This window comes from Dothidotthia symphoricarpi (genome assembly GCF_010015815.1).
Source record: "Dothidotthia symphoricarpi CBS 119687 unplaced genomic scaffold P153scaffold_15, whole genome shotgun sequence".
Classification (NCBI taxonomy): domain Eukaryota; kingdom Fungi; phylum Ascomycota; class Dothideomycetes; order Pleosporales; family Dothidotthiaceae; genus Dothidotthia; species Dothidotthia symphoricarpi.
This window is the reverse complement of record NW_022985022.1, coordinates 440130-454836: the sequence shown is the minus strand read 5'-3', so window position 1 is coordinate 454836 and position 14707 is coordinate 440130. Positions and strand designations below refer to the sequence as shown.

General features: G+C 53.9%; 6 protein-coding genes across 6 annotated transcripts; 4 read left to right on the top strand and 2 right to left on the bottom strand.

The window, feature by feature from the left end:
* Positions 1 to 506: 506 nt before the first annotated feature.
* P153DRAFT_377482 (MYG1 protein-like protein) lies at positions 507 to 1621 on the top strand (the record flags this gene model as incomplete). The annotated part of the gene is made up of 2 exons (XM_033669739.1): positions 507 to 568; positions 619 to 1621. 2 exons carry the CDS (start codon positions 507 to 509, stop codon positions 1619 to 1621), a joined length of 1065 nt encoding a protein of 354 aa, XP_033521605.1.
* Positions 1622 to 2194: 573 nt separating this feature from the next.
* Positions 2195 to 3595, bottom strand: P153DRAFT_398569 (MSF1-domain-containing protein). The gene is made up of 2 exons (XM_033671657.1): positions 3014 to 3595; positions 2195 to 2912 (listed from the first exon to the last, which is right to left on the bottom strand). Exons 1-2 carry the CDS (start codon positions 3164 to 3166, stop codon positions 2469 to 2471), a joined length of 597 nt encoding a protein of 198 aa, XP_033521604.1. The 5' UTR covers positions 3167 to 3595; the 3' UTR covers positions 2195 to 2468.
* Positions 3596 to 5097: 1502 nt separating this feature from the next.
* Positions 5098 to 6838, top strand: P153DRAFT_296244 (MFS general substrate transporter; the record flags this gene model as incomplete). Its single annotated transcript, XM_033664076.1, has 5 exons — positions 5098 to 5395; positions 5444 to 5542; positions 5590 to 6107; positions 6161 to 6582; positions 6643 to 6838. 5 exons carry the CDS (start codon positions 5098 to 5100, stop codon positions 6836 to 6838), a joined length of 1533 nt encoding a protein of 510 aa, XP_033521603.1.
* Positions 6839 to 9044: 2206 nt separating this feature from the next.
* P153DRAFT_358831 (uncharacterized protein) lies at positions 9045 to 10185 on the top strand (the record flags this gene model as incomplete). The annotated part of the gene is made up of 2 exons (XM_033666831.1): positions 9045 to 9418; positions 9483 to 10185. The coding sequence occupies 2 exons, from the start codon at positions 9045 to 9047 to the stop codon at positions 10183 to 10185; spliced, it is 1077 nt and encodes a 358-aa protein (XP_033521602.1).
* A 159-nt stretch (positions 10186 to 10344) lies between these two features.
* P153DRAFT_320748 (U3 small nucleolar RNA-associated protein 25) lies at positions 10345 to 12701 on the bottom strand. The gene is made up of 2 exons (XM_033665123.1): positions 12566 to 12701; positions 10345 to 12514 (listed from the first exon to the last, which is right to left on the bottom strand). Exons 1-2 carry the CDS (start codon positions 12631 to 12633, stop codon positions 10528 to 10530), a joined length of 2055 nt encoding a protein of 684 aa, XP_033521601.1. The 5' UTR covers positions 12634 to 12701; the 3' UTR covers positions 10345 to 10527.
* A 244-nt stretch (positions 12702 to 12945) lies between these two features.
* P153DRAFT_368530 (eukaryotic translation initiation factor 3 subunit F) lies at positions 12946 to 14514 on the top strand. The gene is made up of 3 exons (XM_033668537.1): positions 12946 to 13079; positions 13134 to 13846; positions 13902 to 14514. The coding sequence occupies exons 1-3, from the start codon at positions 12975 to 12977 to the stop codon at positions 14134 to 14136; spliced, it is 1053 nt and encodes a 350-aa protein (XP_033521600.1). The 5' UTR covers positions 12946 to 12974; the 3' UTR covers positions 14137 to 14514.
* The last annotated feature ends 193 nt before the right edge of the window (positions 14515 to 14707 follow it).

Sequence of the window (14707 nt, the reverse complement as noted above, 5' to 3'; positions counted from 1 at the left end):
TGTGTTTGTGGAGACAAACGGAAAAGAGACAGGCTGCAGACGGGACGAGGATGCAGGCGGTTGCGTCGATGTCTTGCTTGCGAGACCAGGCACAACTGCAAGCTGTGCGTGATTGGCGATGGCTGTCGCGTGCTGCCAGGTGATCTGAGCCCGCAATGTGGTCGGGATGACGGAGCCGTGTCGGTAGGCTCGTCGAGTGACGCAGAAACGTGACCGTTCCAGGGCAATCCTGTTCTTTGTGCAGTCAAATTACCGGCTAGGAAAAGAAATTCAGGACGAGCTTCCACGCCGTGTCGATCTCTGACATTTTCCCCAAAATTGCGTAGTGCCCGCGTCGCCACATCTCTACTGGTTTGCCAAGGCCGCGGGCAAGGAAGTGCTTTCGAACCTCACATTGACAAATTTGCATGTTCTCCCGGACACCAGTGCTATTTCAGCCCGTCAGACACATTCTTCGCACTCACAAACCCCGTTCTGCCCCCAATCTCGTCTATTCACTCCGAGCAATGGCCACCGAAAACCCCATCAAGAGGCTCAAGGTCGAGGCGCCTTTGATCGGGACACACAGGCAAGACACGCCAGCACATGTCATGATTCAATCATTCTGACTCCATCCAGTGGCCACTTCCACGCCGACGAGGCTCTTGCCGTGTCCATGCTGCGACTCCTCCCCACCTACCTCGACTCTCAGCTTGTCCGCACCCGCGACCCCGCTGTCCTGGCCACATGCCACACCGTTGTCGATGTAGGCGCCGAGTACGATGACGCCAACAAGCGCTACGACCACCATCAGCGCGAGTTCAACACCGTCTTCCCAGGCCACAACACCAAGCTCTCCTCCGCGGGGCTGGTGTACATCCACTTTGGCAAGGACATCATCTCCGCCGTGACTGGTCTATCAGCTGGGCCTGACCTGGACCTGCTCTTTGAGAAAATATACACCGACTTCATCGAGGCCTTTGACGCGAACGACAACGGCGTCAACATCATTGCGCCCAAGGACTTGGAGAAAGCGGGGTTGGAGAAAAAGTTCGAGGACCGCGGTTTCAGCATCGCCAGCGTCGTCGGTCGTTACAACTACTCCCACTCCAAAGTTGCAGATGAGACCAAGTCTGCGGAGCAGAAGCAGGCCGAGGAGGACATGCGCTTCTTGAGAGCCTCGCAATTCGTGGGCGAGCAGTTCCAGCTGGAGCTGACCAACCGCGCCGAGAACTGGTTGCCCGCTCGTCACGAGGTCAAGAAAGCCTACGATTCTCGTTTCCAGTATGATTCTCAGGGTCGCATCCTCGTCCTCCCTGATGGCATGCCCTGGGCGGATCATCTGTACTCGCTTGAGAAGGAGTCACCCATCCCAGAAGGTGTGGCACCGCAAGTCCTGTTCGCCCTCTTCCCTGAGGACAAGCCAGAGGGCAAGTGGCGCATCCGCGCCGTGAGTAAGGAGAACGGCGGCTTCGAGAACCGCAAAGATCTCCCGGATGCCTGGAAGGGCGTCCGCGACGAGCAGCTCGACCAGGTATCCGGCATCTCAGGCTGTGTCTTTGTCCACGCCGCCGGCTTCATCGGAGGCAACAAGTCTTTCGACGGTGCGCTCGCCATGGCCAAGAAGGCATTGGAGTTGTAGATAACGAGGGTTGAAGTCAAAGACCCACTTCGCTTAAAAGTAGAGCGATGAAGCGGCGAAAGTTGCTTTGAAATACCTGCATATGCATGGTTTGGCGTTCTGGCGCAACATACCAAAAGTTATGATACCAACCACTTACCCGTGGTTACCAAGGAGCTCGTTTGCTCTGAGACCTAAGCATAAGGGGCTTAGGTCTTGCAATCTATGAGCTCCTTCGTAGAATGACTACCATGATAATTCATGGTTTAGCCATCTAATGATGACTTGACAGTAACGCTCCTCTGGGGAAGTATGGGTTACCTCCCACTCTTTCCTGAATCGACCTGATTTGTCTTGTCTCGCGTCAATCGGCTGCTGCTGCCAAATGACAAGACGTCCGCTCCTTTAAGTACCTACAATGAATACACTCTTTGTTGGATGAATCTGGCAGTGTTTTCATCATGCTTGTATGTGCATTGATTAGACGCTAGACCACATGGGTAAAGTGGTGATGCATCTACCACATCACATCTCATCCCCGGAGCACAAGACGTCCAAGTCTTCACCCGCCAAGCAACAAGACCCACACATGAAGAGTGAAATATGTATATAGTTAATCTATCTATCAGCGGCCGTGTCTATCATGTATCTAAACGTCTCGAGTGACCATCTACTCGGACAGAGAAGGGGTATTTACAACGCCGGCAAAAATCTTTGCTTTTCGTAACGCCCCATGTAAGTAATCGACTTTTTTCAAGAAACCTCCCAAAACCGGACGGATGGAGACAAGCATGAGTACCGAGATGCTCGATGTCGATGCCGATATCCCATGTTCGAATGGAGGAGAGTAGTGTAGACGAGGACCCCCTCAGATCTTGACCTGCCTCAAAATCTGGCTGTCCTGCTGCAATTGCAGCAGCTCCCTCTGCTCCTGAAAGACCTGTCGCGCGCGCTCAAGCACCATCTCGAAGCCCTCCTTTCCGCGCACGGCGTTCTGCTGGAAGCGCTCAACGGTGAACTGCTCGATGCTGTTTTTGATTTTCTGCCAGCCGCCGCACAGGGCGGTGATTTCAGCTCTTTGCGTGAAACTTGTCTTGTCTGATGGCGAGGCGGGGTTGGGTGTATATGTGCAGGTTTCGCGGACGGCCATGAGGTCCGCCATGGTGACGTTCATGGAGCACATTGTGAGTTTCTTGGCGACGGGGTCGACGTAGGAGGTTTCGTAGACCATGGATACGTCTGTGCCGCCGAGGATGGAGTTTATCCATTTTGGCGTCGATTGCTGGCAGGTTATTAGACGTTCTGTGCGCATCTGTTGGGGATATGTTAGTTTCGTGTTTTCTTCGTTGTGGGAATATGTTGAGTCGAGGCGGTGTATGCAATATTTTGCATGTGATTGAAGGGTCGACTTACGATTCCTGTTTGCGCGTCGACGGTTCGGCTCAGTGTGTCGACGGCGATGACGTGTGGTGTTTTCTCGTTCCAGGGCCCATATTTCTGCCAGTTACTTGTCGAGACTTCCTCCCATGAGTAGTCGAAGTTGAGTGATTGCTGAAAGTACTTCATTATGACGGTCGTGTGTCGTTTATCCGTATGCTCTATATTACGTCGGAAAAATTATCTTCGTACGCGTCGGCGTGTTCTGGGTTCGAGAACTGATTCTAGATGTAATGTCGATGCCGTCGAGGCTGGTGGTGGTGGGGAAGCGGTGGATATATCTCTATGATGCGAAAGGAGTCAAGCTTGTGAAATTCTCGCTAAGTGCAAAAAATGCGAGCGCTGATAGATTCCGGAGATCCGTGCGCACGATAAACCAGTGGTCGGGGATGCGGGACTGAGATAAGCAGGAACGCCAAACTCGGGGTAGCAAGCAGCGGTGTGATGGAAGGAATGTTGATAATGCCTCTAATGCGACCAAGCAGTACAGTGGATGAATTTATTAAGAAAGGTAAAGATGTCGTGAAGAAACTGTGTATATCTGACAGGAGCTTTGTGGTTCCGTGGGGTTGTTTTCGTTAGATCTACGTATTCTTCGCCACCCCGCCTCTCAATCAATGATATCGCTACGGTCGAGCCTCTGTCAGATCTTAGCGACGTGCATTCGCTCTCAGCAAACCAGAGGACACGACGCAATCCGACTCTGCCCGTATGACGTCGTATACCCGCACTGCTGTTGGTCGGGCTTTGATAGCCTTGCGCTGATGTGGAGTGCGTCGTGGGGAACCTGGCGAGTGATGTAGTCGGGCCGTCACACACTGGACGCAGGGTCTTGGTGTTGTTTCTAAAATACCGTCTGTGTGAGATCTGTGTGGAGATTGGTGTAGGTGACGTCGCTTCAGAAGTTGATGGTGTTCAGGATGCTCGCTCTCATTCGCGCATTCAGAACTGCATTAATTTCAGAGTGCTTTTCTATCTCCAAGCACATGGCAAACTATCGAGATGATCGATAAGTGAGGCTGACTTTCGAACAAGGAGTCTTGTCATGATAAGCACAATTACAAGAACCTTGATTGAGAGAGGCAGGATGCAAAACTACAGTGGATCGTATTTGTAAAGGTAAATTTTGTTGGCAGGAGAGGGTTCTTTTGTGTCGCTAACAGAAGTAAAAGTGTTGGGCTTCCGCATCTTGTGAGCGCACGTCCATTTTGTCGAACTTTTGCTCAGTGCTCAACATGGTTCATCAACCAAGAAGTCCAGACAACAACCTTCCTAGGTAACGCGAATGGTGTTTACATTCTGCTTGTCAAAACATCTGTGTGACATTCCTGCAACCTGCGCAAATACAAGCACCATCCCATGAGCGATGACGACTCCTTGCAGCAGAAATTCAATCCCGTCACGACACCCTCCTCGCCTGGAGAGGCATCGAGATATCCAGATGAAGAAGAGAATTGGAATTCAACGAGGCATATTTTGAGGATATATAAGCCATGTGACATGATTGAATGAAGCAAAAGGATTAAAGACAAGAACTCAGGTATTGCTCTAGGACATGAGCCTCACCATGAAGAGAGATTTACTTTCTGATTCATTCCCCAAGCAGTATTCGTCTTCCTAAACTCCCGAACACCCTTACGGAACGTTGACGTTTGCTCGTTTGAGGGATTGTGCTGATCGCCTCCATACAGACGCTCGCAGCTCGCGTCAACCCAGCTTGCGATGTCGTGATCCGGCACCCTCGTGCCCTACGTACCGTCTGAACGCCAATGGCAGTACCGTTTTATAAGCTTCCGTGGCTTTGTCCAAGCTTGTTATTTAATCCGCGGGCTCAAAATGCCGTTGCGTTTCTTATATCCATGCGCCGATGTTACGTTGAATCCAGTTCTCCCAGTACTTGGTTTTTTCTTGAATCGCTGCGGAGTGGAAGAGTAGAAATTCTGTCGAAGAAACCGACTCATACCTGGAGGATATATAATAAATCCCTCGACTGTGAAACCAGATTGTCGTTCCTGACTACGATCAGTTTGTCACAAGCATAGCAACCGACTGTTTCCACCATGGCGACCCCTACGCTTCACGATAAAGACGTCGAAGTCAGCCAGCCATCATCGATCCTTCCCTCGGAAGCTTCGTCCGAGATGGACGACACGTATGAAGCGTACAAAAACAACGAAGGCATCGGCATCGATCCTGTGGAGGCAAAGAAGACACTGAAAAAGATAGACACCAGGATTGTTCCGATATTGTTTTTCATATATCTTTTGCAGTACCTCGACAAGAACGGAATCAACTACGCAACTTCGTTTGGGTTACAAGAGGGCACCAATCTCAAGGGCCAGGACTACTCATGGTTGGGTGAGTTTCTTCAATCTCGATAGTGTTTTAGATGCTAATAGCGTCTAGGTAGCATCTTCTATTTCGGATATCTCTCCGGGCAGTATCCGGCTGGGTATTTGCTTCAGCGCCTCCCTATCGCGAAATTCATTGGGTTCTGCACACTTGGTGAGCTATACTCCAAGCATACATAGACTTCCACTGATAAGTATCAGGGTGGGGTGTTATTCTCATCACCACACCAGCATGTCACAACTTCGCTGGCATGGCCGCAAATCGCTTCCTTCTCGGTTTGCTGGAATCCACGATCAACCCGGGCTTCGTCTTGATGATGAGCATGTGGTACACATCACCCGAGCAACCTTTACGCCTAGAAGCGTACTATTGCACTAACGGCATCGCAACGATGTTTGGCGGACTAATCGGGTATGCCGTGGGCCATATTACGACAGGACTGCCAAGGTGGATGTATGTGTTCATCATCTTCGGCTCCCTAAGTATAGCGATGGGCATTGTCACTCTTATCTTCCTTCCCGACCTTCCAACAACAGCCAAATTCCTCACTGTAAGAGAGCGTGCTGTTGCCGTCGAACGCGTGGCAGGCAACAGACAGGGTGTCAAGAACAAGCATTTCAAGAAATACCAAGCATGGCAAACACTATACGACCCGAAGACTTGGATCCTGTTCATCATGGCGGTAGGCGCCCAGATCCCAAATGCTGCTTTGACTTCCGTAAGAGCCCCCATCCCTACATTCAAGTCTTGGCCTCACTCATCCTGTCGCAGTTCACTTCCCTGATCATAAAATCCTTCGGGGTATCCACACTCGGCACCCAGTATCTGCAGATCCCCGGCGGTGCTGTGCAATTCCTCGCTCTCCTCGCAGGCGGCTTTATCTGCACGCACTTCCCCAACAGTCGGTGCATCACCATGACAGTCGCTAATTTGATATGCATCATCGGCGCCGGTCTGCTCGTCGGTCTCCCAGACGACAACAAATGGGGTCGTCTGGTTGCGCTGTGGATGTGTTACTTCCAAGGACTGGGGTTTAGTATTAGTCTGACCATCGTGTCGAGTAACGTCGCGGGGTACACGAAGAAACAGCTCACAGGCGCGGCACTCTTCACAGGCTATTGCGTAGGAAACATCATTGGGCCGCAGACATTTAAGAGTAGTGAGGCGCCGGGTTATAAGTCGGCGTACATCGCGTGGGTCTCCCCTCTCTGTGTCTTTCGATCCTCGTTTGTTTCTTGCTGACAGGAATTCAGGATGCTCGTTGGATATACTGTCAAGCTTGTCGCTGTCCTCACGCTATTCGCTTACATGTGGTCTGTGAACAAGAGGCGCGACAGGGAGTCGGCGAGTGGAGCACGTCTGACGGATGAGGAGGAGAAGGCTGCCGTGGAGGCGGGTATGCATGATGTGACAGAGCTCGATAATAAGGGGTTCAGGTATATCCTCTGAAGTTGCATATGAAGGTAACATTAAATCAAGATGAGAATTCTTAATAGCTTTTGTTGTATCAAGGTTGTGAGGAGGAACATCCCTACGCTCGGAACTACAGATAACATCATAAGCAAGAAGACTCGTATGTAGGGTGAAAGATTGTTTCCGTCCCGTAAATGTTCGGCTATGACCCTGGATCGTAATTATAAGAACACGGCACGAAGTAAAGAGTACAACAAATCTGATAGGTGAAGGGGCCGGAGCAGCGCACGCTTCGTTTGCAACCAGGAGCTCTGGACCGTAAGCGTTGCCTGACATCGGAAAGACCATCTGCATCAGCGGCGGATATATCGGATGCAAGATACGCCTACAGCATCCAACGTTACCGACGGCTGTTGATGCGATTAACGCCATCGTCGGAAGAATGGAACGCGTCAAGATGTGTGATTTTGGACTTGAAACGCAAGTAAAGTGAAGGGGATGAAAACGAAGATGATGGGGGAGAGGAAAGGGTTTGAAATGCTAATGGATGAGAAGGACCTAGATTTCTGAACGATGAGGAGTTGAGGTACTCGGGATGCTTCGGTTCTGATAGCGTACCGAAACCAGGACACGAGGCTGTCTTGGAGTCATTGGAAAGGCGATGGGCAAATCAAGATCGATGAGCGTGTGTCATGTCAAATGTGTGAGACTACGAGATGACATCTACGGTTTTGAAGGAAATACCTTGAGGTTAGATGGATTTTCATACAACCATGTGTATGATAAGGAGGTGTATACTTTCCTGGAAAGATGATTGAGTTAGTCCTTTCTTGCTGCAACACCTTCATAAATATCAGAGCTCCAACTGACGTTTGCTATCAAGACTTCGAGCCGTGGAACGATGTAAGCAAAGAAGTGGATTGCAGACGTATGATCGAGTTCATGTTGGTAACCAAATGGGTCAAATATTCCTTGTGCCGACTTGTGGGCCTTACCACATCCATGACTCGATCTTACGACTCTTATTGGAGTTGCAGAGTGTTGAGTAAGCTGCATATGGGGAACAGGACGAGGATTATGAAGAAGTGAATATCTTCCCGTGTGCGGTAGCCCAACAATAAAGGCAGACCCACCACTAACGTCTTTTCACAATATAACAGCAAATCGAACAAATAGTTTCCAGCACACTGATGACCCCCAAAAAGCTAGCTGTGCATTTAGCATTTCCCGCTTCTGTCTAGTCTCCTGCAGCGCGGGTTTAATAAGCACGAAGAGGCTGAAACGTAGGAACATCACGTCAGCGACCACGACTCCTCTTCAACCAGCCGGAAGCCCGCAAAAAAAGAACCCCGCCTCCCTCGCTGTATCATGCAGCGCATATTCCTCCGACCCGATGCAATCGCACAAGCAGCGGCCGATGTGTAGCGAGAACGCGGGTGTTTCTTCCTCGCAGAGCCGTTGTCAGCGATACGAGTCAAGCTTCAATCGGCAAGGCCAAGCGAGATGAAAGAAAACAAGCAGTTCCTGACGGGGCGGCTAAGGCGCGCGCTAGGTACAGGTCCGTCGTACCGCCCTCAATTCTATTCGATTTGATTCGGCGTCCAAGCCTTGCTCTTTGCTTGTTCACTCGCCTAGTTTTGTTTGGTTGAGAGGACGCCCCAACGGCTGTCGTGGAACTTTGCAGAGAACACCTTGTCCTACCCACCTTTACCCAGAGCAGTGTTGGCGTTGCTCATCATGTGCCCTTTGGCGGAATCTCCCTCTGCGACCGCGATGGGCTGCTGGTTTGGGATTTTGCTCCAGGATTTCGATGGTTCCAGGCCGTTTCGGAGCAGGCGGCATGCCCCCTGAGGTTTTGTTTGGAGGAACGGGTAGGTTATGGGTGGATTTACTTGGGGGGCCTTAAAAGGTTGTACAATCTCGCACTAGTAAGGATGTTTAATGAATATCAGCACTTTATCGATCCCGGCGTGGCTTACTGAGCTGACACCGGTATCAGGTACTGGGGCGTGGAATGCTGGGACAGGGCTGGGGGAGCGTACATATTCTTAACGGGTTCCCCGCGCATAGACCTTGATCATCTTCGTTCTCTTGCTCTCTGTAACGGGTTACCAGTCGACCTTTCGTGTTGAAACATTCGTTCTCTGCAAGAATTGGACAACACCGCCCGATTTCTCAAAAGTCCAGGACAAATAAAACATTGAAATAGAAAGAAGAGTCAAATATCAACTCCCACATCATCATGGCAGGAGCCCGAATCCGCGCGCCCCAGGACTCCGCAACTCCCACCGCACAAGCCTCATCCACACCCACAGCCGCGCAACCCACAATCACACTCGCCCTCTCGACAACCTTCACCCCACCCGCACAATGTACAGCGAACCGCATCACCATCCTGCCGCCGCCAGGCTACTTCATGTGGGCGAACGAACCCGTGCCGTACCCAAACACGACCGTCTCGGACTGCTACCCCAGCGAATTCCTACGTAGCTACACATCCATGTCAGCCGGCGCGACGGGGTCCTCCATCGTGCCCGTCATGAGCCCGCTAGTGTGTCCGCAGAACTTCTGCACCATGTTCGCCGCGGACAATAATTACATCGCGTGCTGTCCGTCGTGAGTGAAGTCCTATCTATATCCCCCGAAACGCAGCAAAAAGGACTAACACAACACAACACAGCGACTACAAGTTCGCCCCACCCTCCTCCATAGCCGTCTCCTCCCGCCCCGCCTACGGCGGAACATGCTACAGCGACTTCACCGTCTCCTCGACCCTCACAGCGCTGAAATACAACTCCGAAGGCTCCACCGGCACCGAGCCCTGGATCGCATCAAAAACCGGTATACAAGCATACGCGCACCCGATCGACGGATTTGCGCCGCACTCCCCCTCGCTCGGCTGCGCACTCAACACCTCCTCACACAGTAAAAACACCACTTCCACCTCCCTCCCCGCATCCTCCAGCAGCAGCAGCCCCGCCCAAACCCCCACACCATCCCACACCCCCTCCCCCGGCGCAATCGCCGGCGCCGTCCTGGGCGCTCTAGTCGGCCTCATCTTGCTCCTCACGCTCATACTCTTCCTGCTGCGCCGCCACCGCCGCAATACGACGGCTCGCATGGATTCGAACCAGGAGACGCATCAGTTGTCTGATGACTTTGCGGGTGGGAAGCCGCACGAGACGGATGCGGGGAATGCGCGGTATGAGAAGGATTCTGCGGTTGCGGCGGCGGAGATTGGGTCGTCGGGCGGGATGGGTAAGTATGGGGTGGGTGGGGTGGTGCATGAGATGGATGGGGGGAGGGGGGCGGAGGGGGTGCATGAGTTGGCTGCTGAGAGGGAGGGGAGGGAAGAGGGGAAGGGGGGTGGTAGGTTGATTTAGGGGGTTGGTTTGGGGAGGGTGGGGAAACGTGGTTGGGAGGTAGTGATGGTTCTCTCTCTCTCTCTTTTTTTTTGTGTGTGGCATTTATACCCTAGTCTGTATTTTGTGGAATAATCTGAGCGATATGTTGGAGTAAGTCTTACTTATGGTCCGGTGATGAAGAACGGGTGGATGAATGTGGTAGACTTGATTACTTCAAACTCATTTGAAAACCCCTGAGCGGGAGAACTCCCCACAAGACAAGCACAAGACAAGATATCCCCACAGTACCAACATGCACGCCACAAACAACAAAAAGCGCAATAAAAAACGCTCCATAATCCCAACAAGTCTACATCTTATCTACACAAAATCAAACACATCCCCCTTATCCCCGACCATCTTCCCCACCCTCTTAGACCCCACAACGCGCTCCAACTCCAGTCTCTCCCACTTCGAAAAGCAAACACGCACATGCCCCTCCGCACGACTAATCTCGCCCCTCTCAACCGTCTTGCCAATAAACCCGACGACCTCATCGTAAAACAGCGGGTTCTCAGGTAACCCGTAGAACACCACCCTCTTGACGCCGCGCAGATTATACCTATGGAAGTGGTGCGCGCGCCCCGTATACAGCAGCAGGGCATGCTTGCCGGTCATGAAGTGGCTGCGGGCTTTGCGCACGTCAGTCGCATCCGTGTACTCGCTGATCGAGGCGTAGGAGAAGTTCGAGTCGACGAGGGAGTTGCGAACGCGGACGAAGTCGAGGTACGAGGGGATGTAGACGAGGACGCCCTGGCCAGCTTGCGGGGGTTGGGGCAAGCGGGCGATAGCGGGCAGGACGGTAGTTGTGAAATACTTAAAGCGCGTGTCTGGGTCTGTGAGGTGGGAGGGCGAGTCGAAGCGGGTAAAGGTTTGCTTTATGCCGTGGGGCAGGGATTCGATGAGGCCGGCCGTGTAGTCTGGGGTGTATTTTAGGCGGCCGGCTATGTTGCGCATGTGCTTGTTGTAGAGGGTGTTGATTTTGGGGGTTAGGAAGGCGGAGAGGATGATGGTTTGGCGGAGGTGGGCGGCGTGGCCGTCGAGGTACCAGGATCGCACGCGTGAGAAGTCGCAGCCGTGGGGGTCTTTGGGTTGGAGGTTGAGGTGCTCGAAGACGAACTCGGCGTGCTCCCAGTTTTGCATTAGGGTTGCGTCGGCTTGCTCCATTATGACTACCTCGATGGAGGAGAGGAAGTCCGAGTCTCGTTTCTTGGGGTCGCCCGACTCGATGGCACGTCGAAGGCCTAGTGTCGAGGCGAAGATGATGTCTGAGTTGTAGAAGGTCGAGTAGAATTTCAGCGTCTTTCGAGTCAGCTTGACACCGACGCGGAATTCGTTGTCGTCGTTGCCCTCGAAGAGTTCGCGGAAGTCGGCTGGCTTGTCGTCTGAGAATTTGTCCTCTGGTTGGGAGAAGCTGTCCAGGAAGCGCTTCTTGTTCTCTTGCTGCTCAAAGTGGTGTAGTTTTGTTATCGAGTCCAAAATACGCACACAGGCTTGCTTTGTCTCGAGTAGGAAGAGGATCTTTGGTCGGGTGAAGCCCTGATCGCGGTACTCGGCGTCGTCGTCCTCGGAAGCAGCAGCCAGTTTCGCGTTGTTCTTCAACACGCGATCTCGCGTCATCAAGATGTGGTTGAGGGCGTGGAGGCAGGTGATGTCGCGCAGACGACTCGCGCTCTGCACCGTTCTTGCGCCAAACAGCACGTCTTGGTAGTCGAATATCGAGGGCGCAATGATTTTCTCGAGCTCGTCCAGGTCGCCGACTACCTTGAGGGCATTGTCGGCGAGGCGGGCCTTGAGCTGGACGTCGCGGATGTTCTTGATGTTCCGCCGCGACAGAGCCTTCTCTTCTGTGCTGGGCACCTGGAGCACTCCTCTTCCTCCGCCGCCATGCACCTTCTTTGATGCCCACTGGTTGCTCGCTATGTGCTTCAGCCGTGTGGCTAGCTCGTTGTCGTCGGGGTTGGCGAAATGGACTTCGAAGACATTTTCGGCATTCTCTGCATCGTCGTCGTGTACGGATTGCGCGTCGTCGTCAATGTCGACGGCCTCTTCTTCCTCTGCCACGACCATATCTGCATCCTGCGCATCAACTTCTTCAGCCGGATCCGCGTGATGGAGCTTGCGCTTCTTTGCGCGTGGTTCGTCTGGGCCGGCATACTGGCGCGAAGGGAAGGACTGCAGAAGGGCGGTATAGGCCTGTGAGGCAGTCGTCGCATCCTCGTCTTCGTCGTCATCGTCGGACATGTCGTCGGACATGTCAGAGGCTGAGTCCTCAGATTCGGGGTACTCGGGCGCATCAGCAGTGAATCTGGGCTGTGTCAGTATGTGCACGTCTTCTGTGTCTCCCGTCCACACTCACGCGTCGTCCTTTGCGTCTTCGGTCCGCGCAGCAGCAAAGCCGCCTCTGTTCCCACCCCGTCCTCGCATGCCGCCTCTTCCTCTCCCTCTCGATGCACCTCTCGCTCCACCTCTCGCGCCGCCTCGTGCTCCCCCGCGTGCGCCTCCCCTCCCGCCGCCCCTTGATCCTCCTCCTCTTCCTCCGCCGCCCCCTCGTCCGCGGAAAGATGCGCGCGGTGCTCCACGTCCTCGCATTGGCGCCATTGTGTGTTGTGGTCTGCTGTCCACTGCAACGCCCCAATCCCCGCCAGAAATAAATCTAGATGGTCCGTGCTAGCGAACCACAGCGCCAAGATTTGCCAGAATAATATCAACTGCCCCACCACGACGACGCCCTCGACACCCCCCGAAGGCTCACCCGCACCGCGACAATGTCCGCCAACGACTCCTTCCTGCACCTGGCGCGCCCCCTCGGCCCAGCCCCCGTCGGCGCCCAGCCCTCGACCGCCCCGCTGAACGTCGTCATCCAGCCGCAGGTGTGCACACATGCCGATACATGCACAGCTGCCCACGTCTAACCGTGTCAACAGGCCGTCTTCTCCATCCTCGACCACTCCATCCGCCGCCCCGCCGACCAGGAGCGCGTCATCGGCACCCTGCTCGGCACCCGCAGCGAAGACGGCACCGAGATCGAGATCCGCAACTGCTATGCCGTGCCCCACACCGAGACGGCCGAGCAGGTCGAGGTCGACATGGACTACCAGAAGCAGATGCTCGCCCTGCACCTGCGCGCGAACCCCCGCGAGGTCCTCGTCGGCTGGTACGCGACCAGCAGCGACCTGAACACCTTCTCCGCCCTCATCCAGAACTTCTACAGCCAGCAGGGCGACGGCACATGGCCCCACCCCGCCGTCCACCTCACCGTCTCCACCGTCCCCGGCGAGGACATCGAGTCGCGCACATACATCTCCGCCCCTATTGGCGTCACCGCCGAGCGCGCCGCCGACTCGTGTCTGTTCATCCCAGTGCCCCACGAGATCAAGTACGGCGAGGCAGAGAAGTCGGGGCTGGAGCTCATTTCCTCGGCCAAGGACCGCGAGGACCGCTCGCAGGAGATTGTCACCGACCTCGACTCGCTGGAGCGCGCCATCCAGCAGGTTCTCGACATGCTCGAGCGCGTCTCCAACTACGTCAACAACGTCCTGGACGAGGAGGCTGAGCCCTCATCCGCCCTGGGCCAGTTCTTGATGAACGCACTCAGCCTGGCACCAAAGGTGGACCCTGCCGACATTGAGCGCGACTTGTACGTCTTACCCACGTCCCCTCCCACCACCATCACCACAACTAACGCACCACAGCAACAACCACATCCAGGACGTCCTCGTCGTCTCGTACCTCGCAAACACCATCCGCACCCAAATCGACCTTTCGAACCGCCTCGCAACCGCAGCCCTCACCCTCGGCGGCGGCGACGCTCTTGCAGGCGAGGGCCAGAAGGACAGCGGCGACAACCGGCAAAAAGGCGGCGATCGACGGGGCGGCGGTGGCGGCGGCGGCAACAAGGGTAGGCAGCAGCGGGGACAGGAGGCATGAGCATGATTTACGACACATATCTTACAAGAGCTTGGGTTTGGCGTTTGGACCAAGGCACGCGATGGGGTTCTGCTGAGAAGAGGAATATCGTCTCGGCGAACAGGGGCGACAGTGCCAGAACGAGGGAGTGGGGCCGAGACCAGTTTTAGACGCGTAAAAGGGGGCAACGCCGTATCATGATGATGATGGTGATGATGGGATTGTAAGCAAAGTGCTTGCGTTGTGGAACGGAACGGAACATATAGGGAGTGGAGTGGAGTGGAGTGGAGTGTATATGGGGGGGCGTTCTGTATCTGTATGATTAGGCAGATCTTCCCCTACTCGCGCTTCCGTTGAGCTCGGGAAAGAAGCTCGCGAAATGAAATATGTTAAATCCTTCATTCTCTGTCTTCAATTTCGTGTGACACTTCCTGGCCCAGATAACTATACTCCGAGTAGTGAAGTTCGTAACCCGCTGTTGCTATGTTGGACGTGGTGTTATGAACAAGTCCATTGGTGGTGTTGGTCTGAAGTGGGTGGTGGGTAGGATAACGGTCGCCGATCTGGTCGGAGTACTGTTATTATGCGTGTA

Coding starts and splice junctions, on each gene's coding strand:
- P153DRAFT_398569 (XM_033671657.1), bottom strand. CDS start 3,166: ATGAAGTACTTTCAGCAATCACTCAACTTCGACTACTCATGGGAGGAA. Junction 2,913..3,013: donor TCGACGCGCAAACAGGAATC/GTAAGTCGACCC, acceptor TATCCCCAACAG/ATGCGCACAGAACGTCTAAT.
- P153DRAFT_320748 (XM_033665123.1), bottom strand. CDS start 12,633: ATGCGAGGACGGGGTGGGAACAGAGGCGGCTTTGCTGCTGCGCGGACC. Junction 12,515..12,565: donor GAAGACGCAAAGGACGACGC/GTGAGTGTGGAC, acceptor GACACAGCCCAG/ATTCACTGCTGATGCGCCCG.
- P153DRAFT_368530 (XM_033668537.1), top strand. CDS start 12,975: ATGTCCGCCAACGACTCCTTCCTGCACCTGGCGCGCCCCCTCGGCCCA. Junction 13,080..13,133: donor ACGTCGTCATCCAGCCGCAG/GTGTGCACACAT, acceptor CCGTGTCAACAG/GCCGTCTTCTCCATCCTCGA. Junction 13,847..13,901: donor GCCGACATTGAGCGCGACTT/GTACGTCTTACC, acceptor AACGCACCACAG/CAACAACCACATCCAGGACG.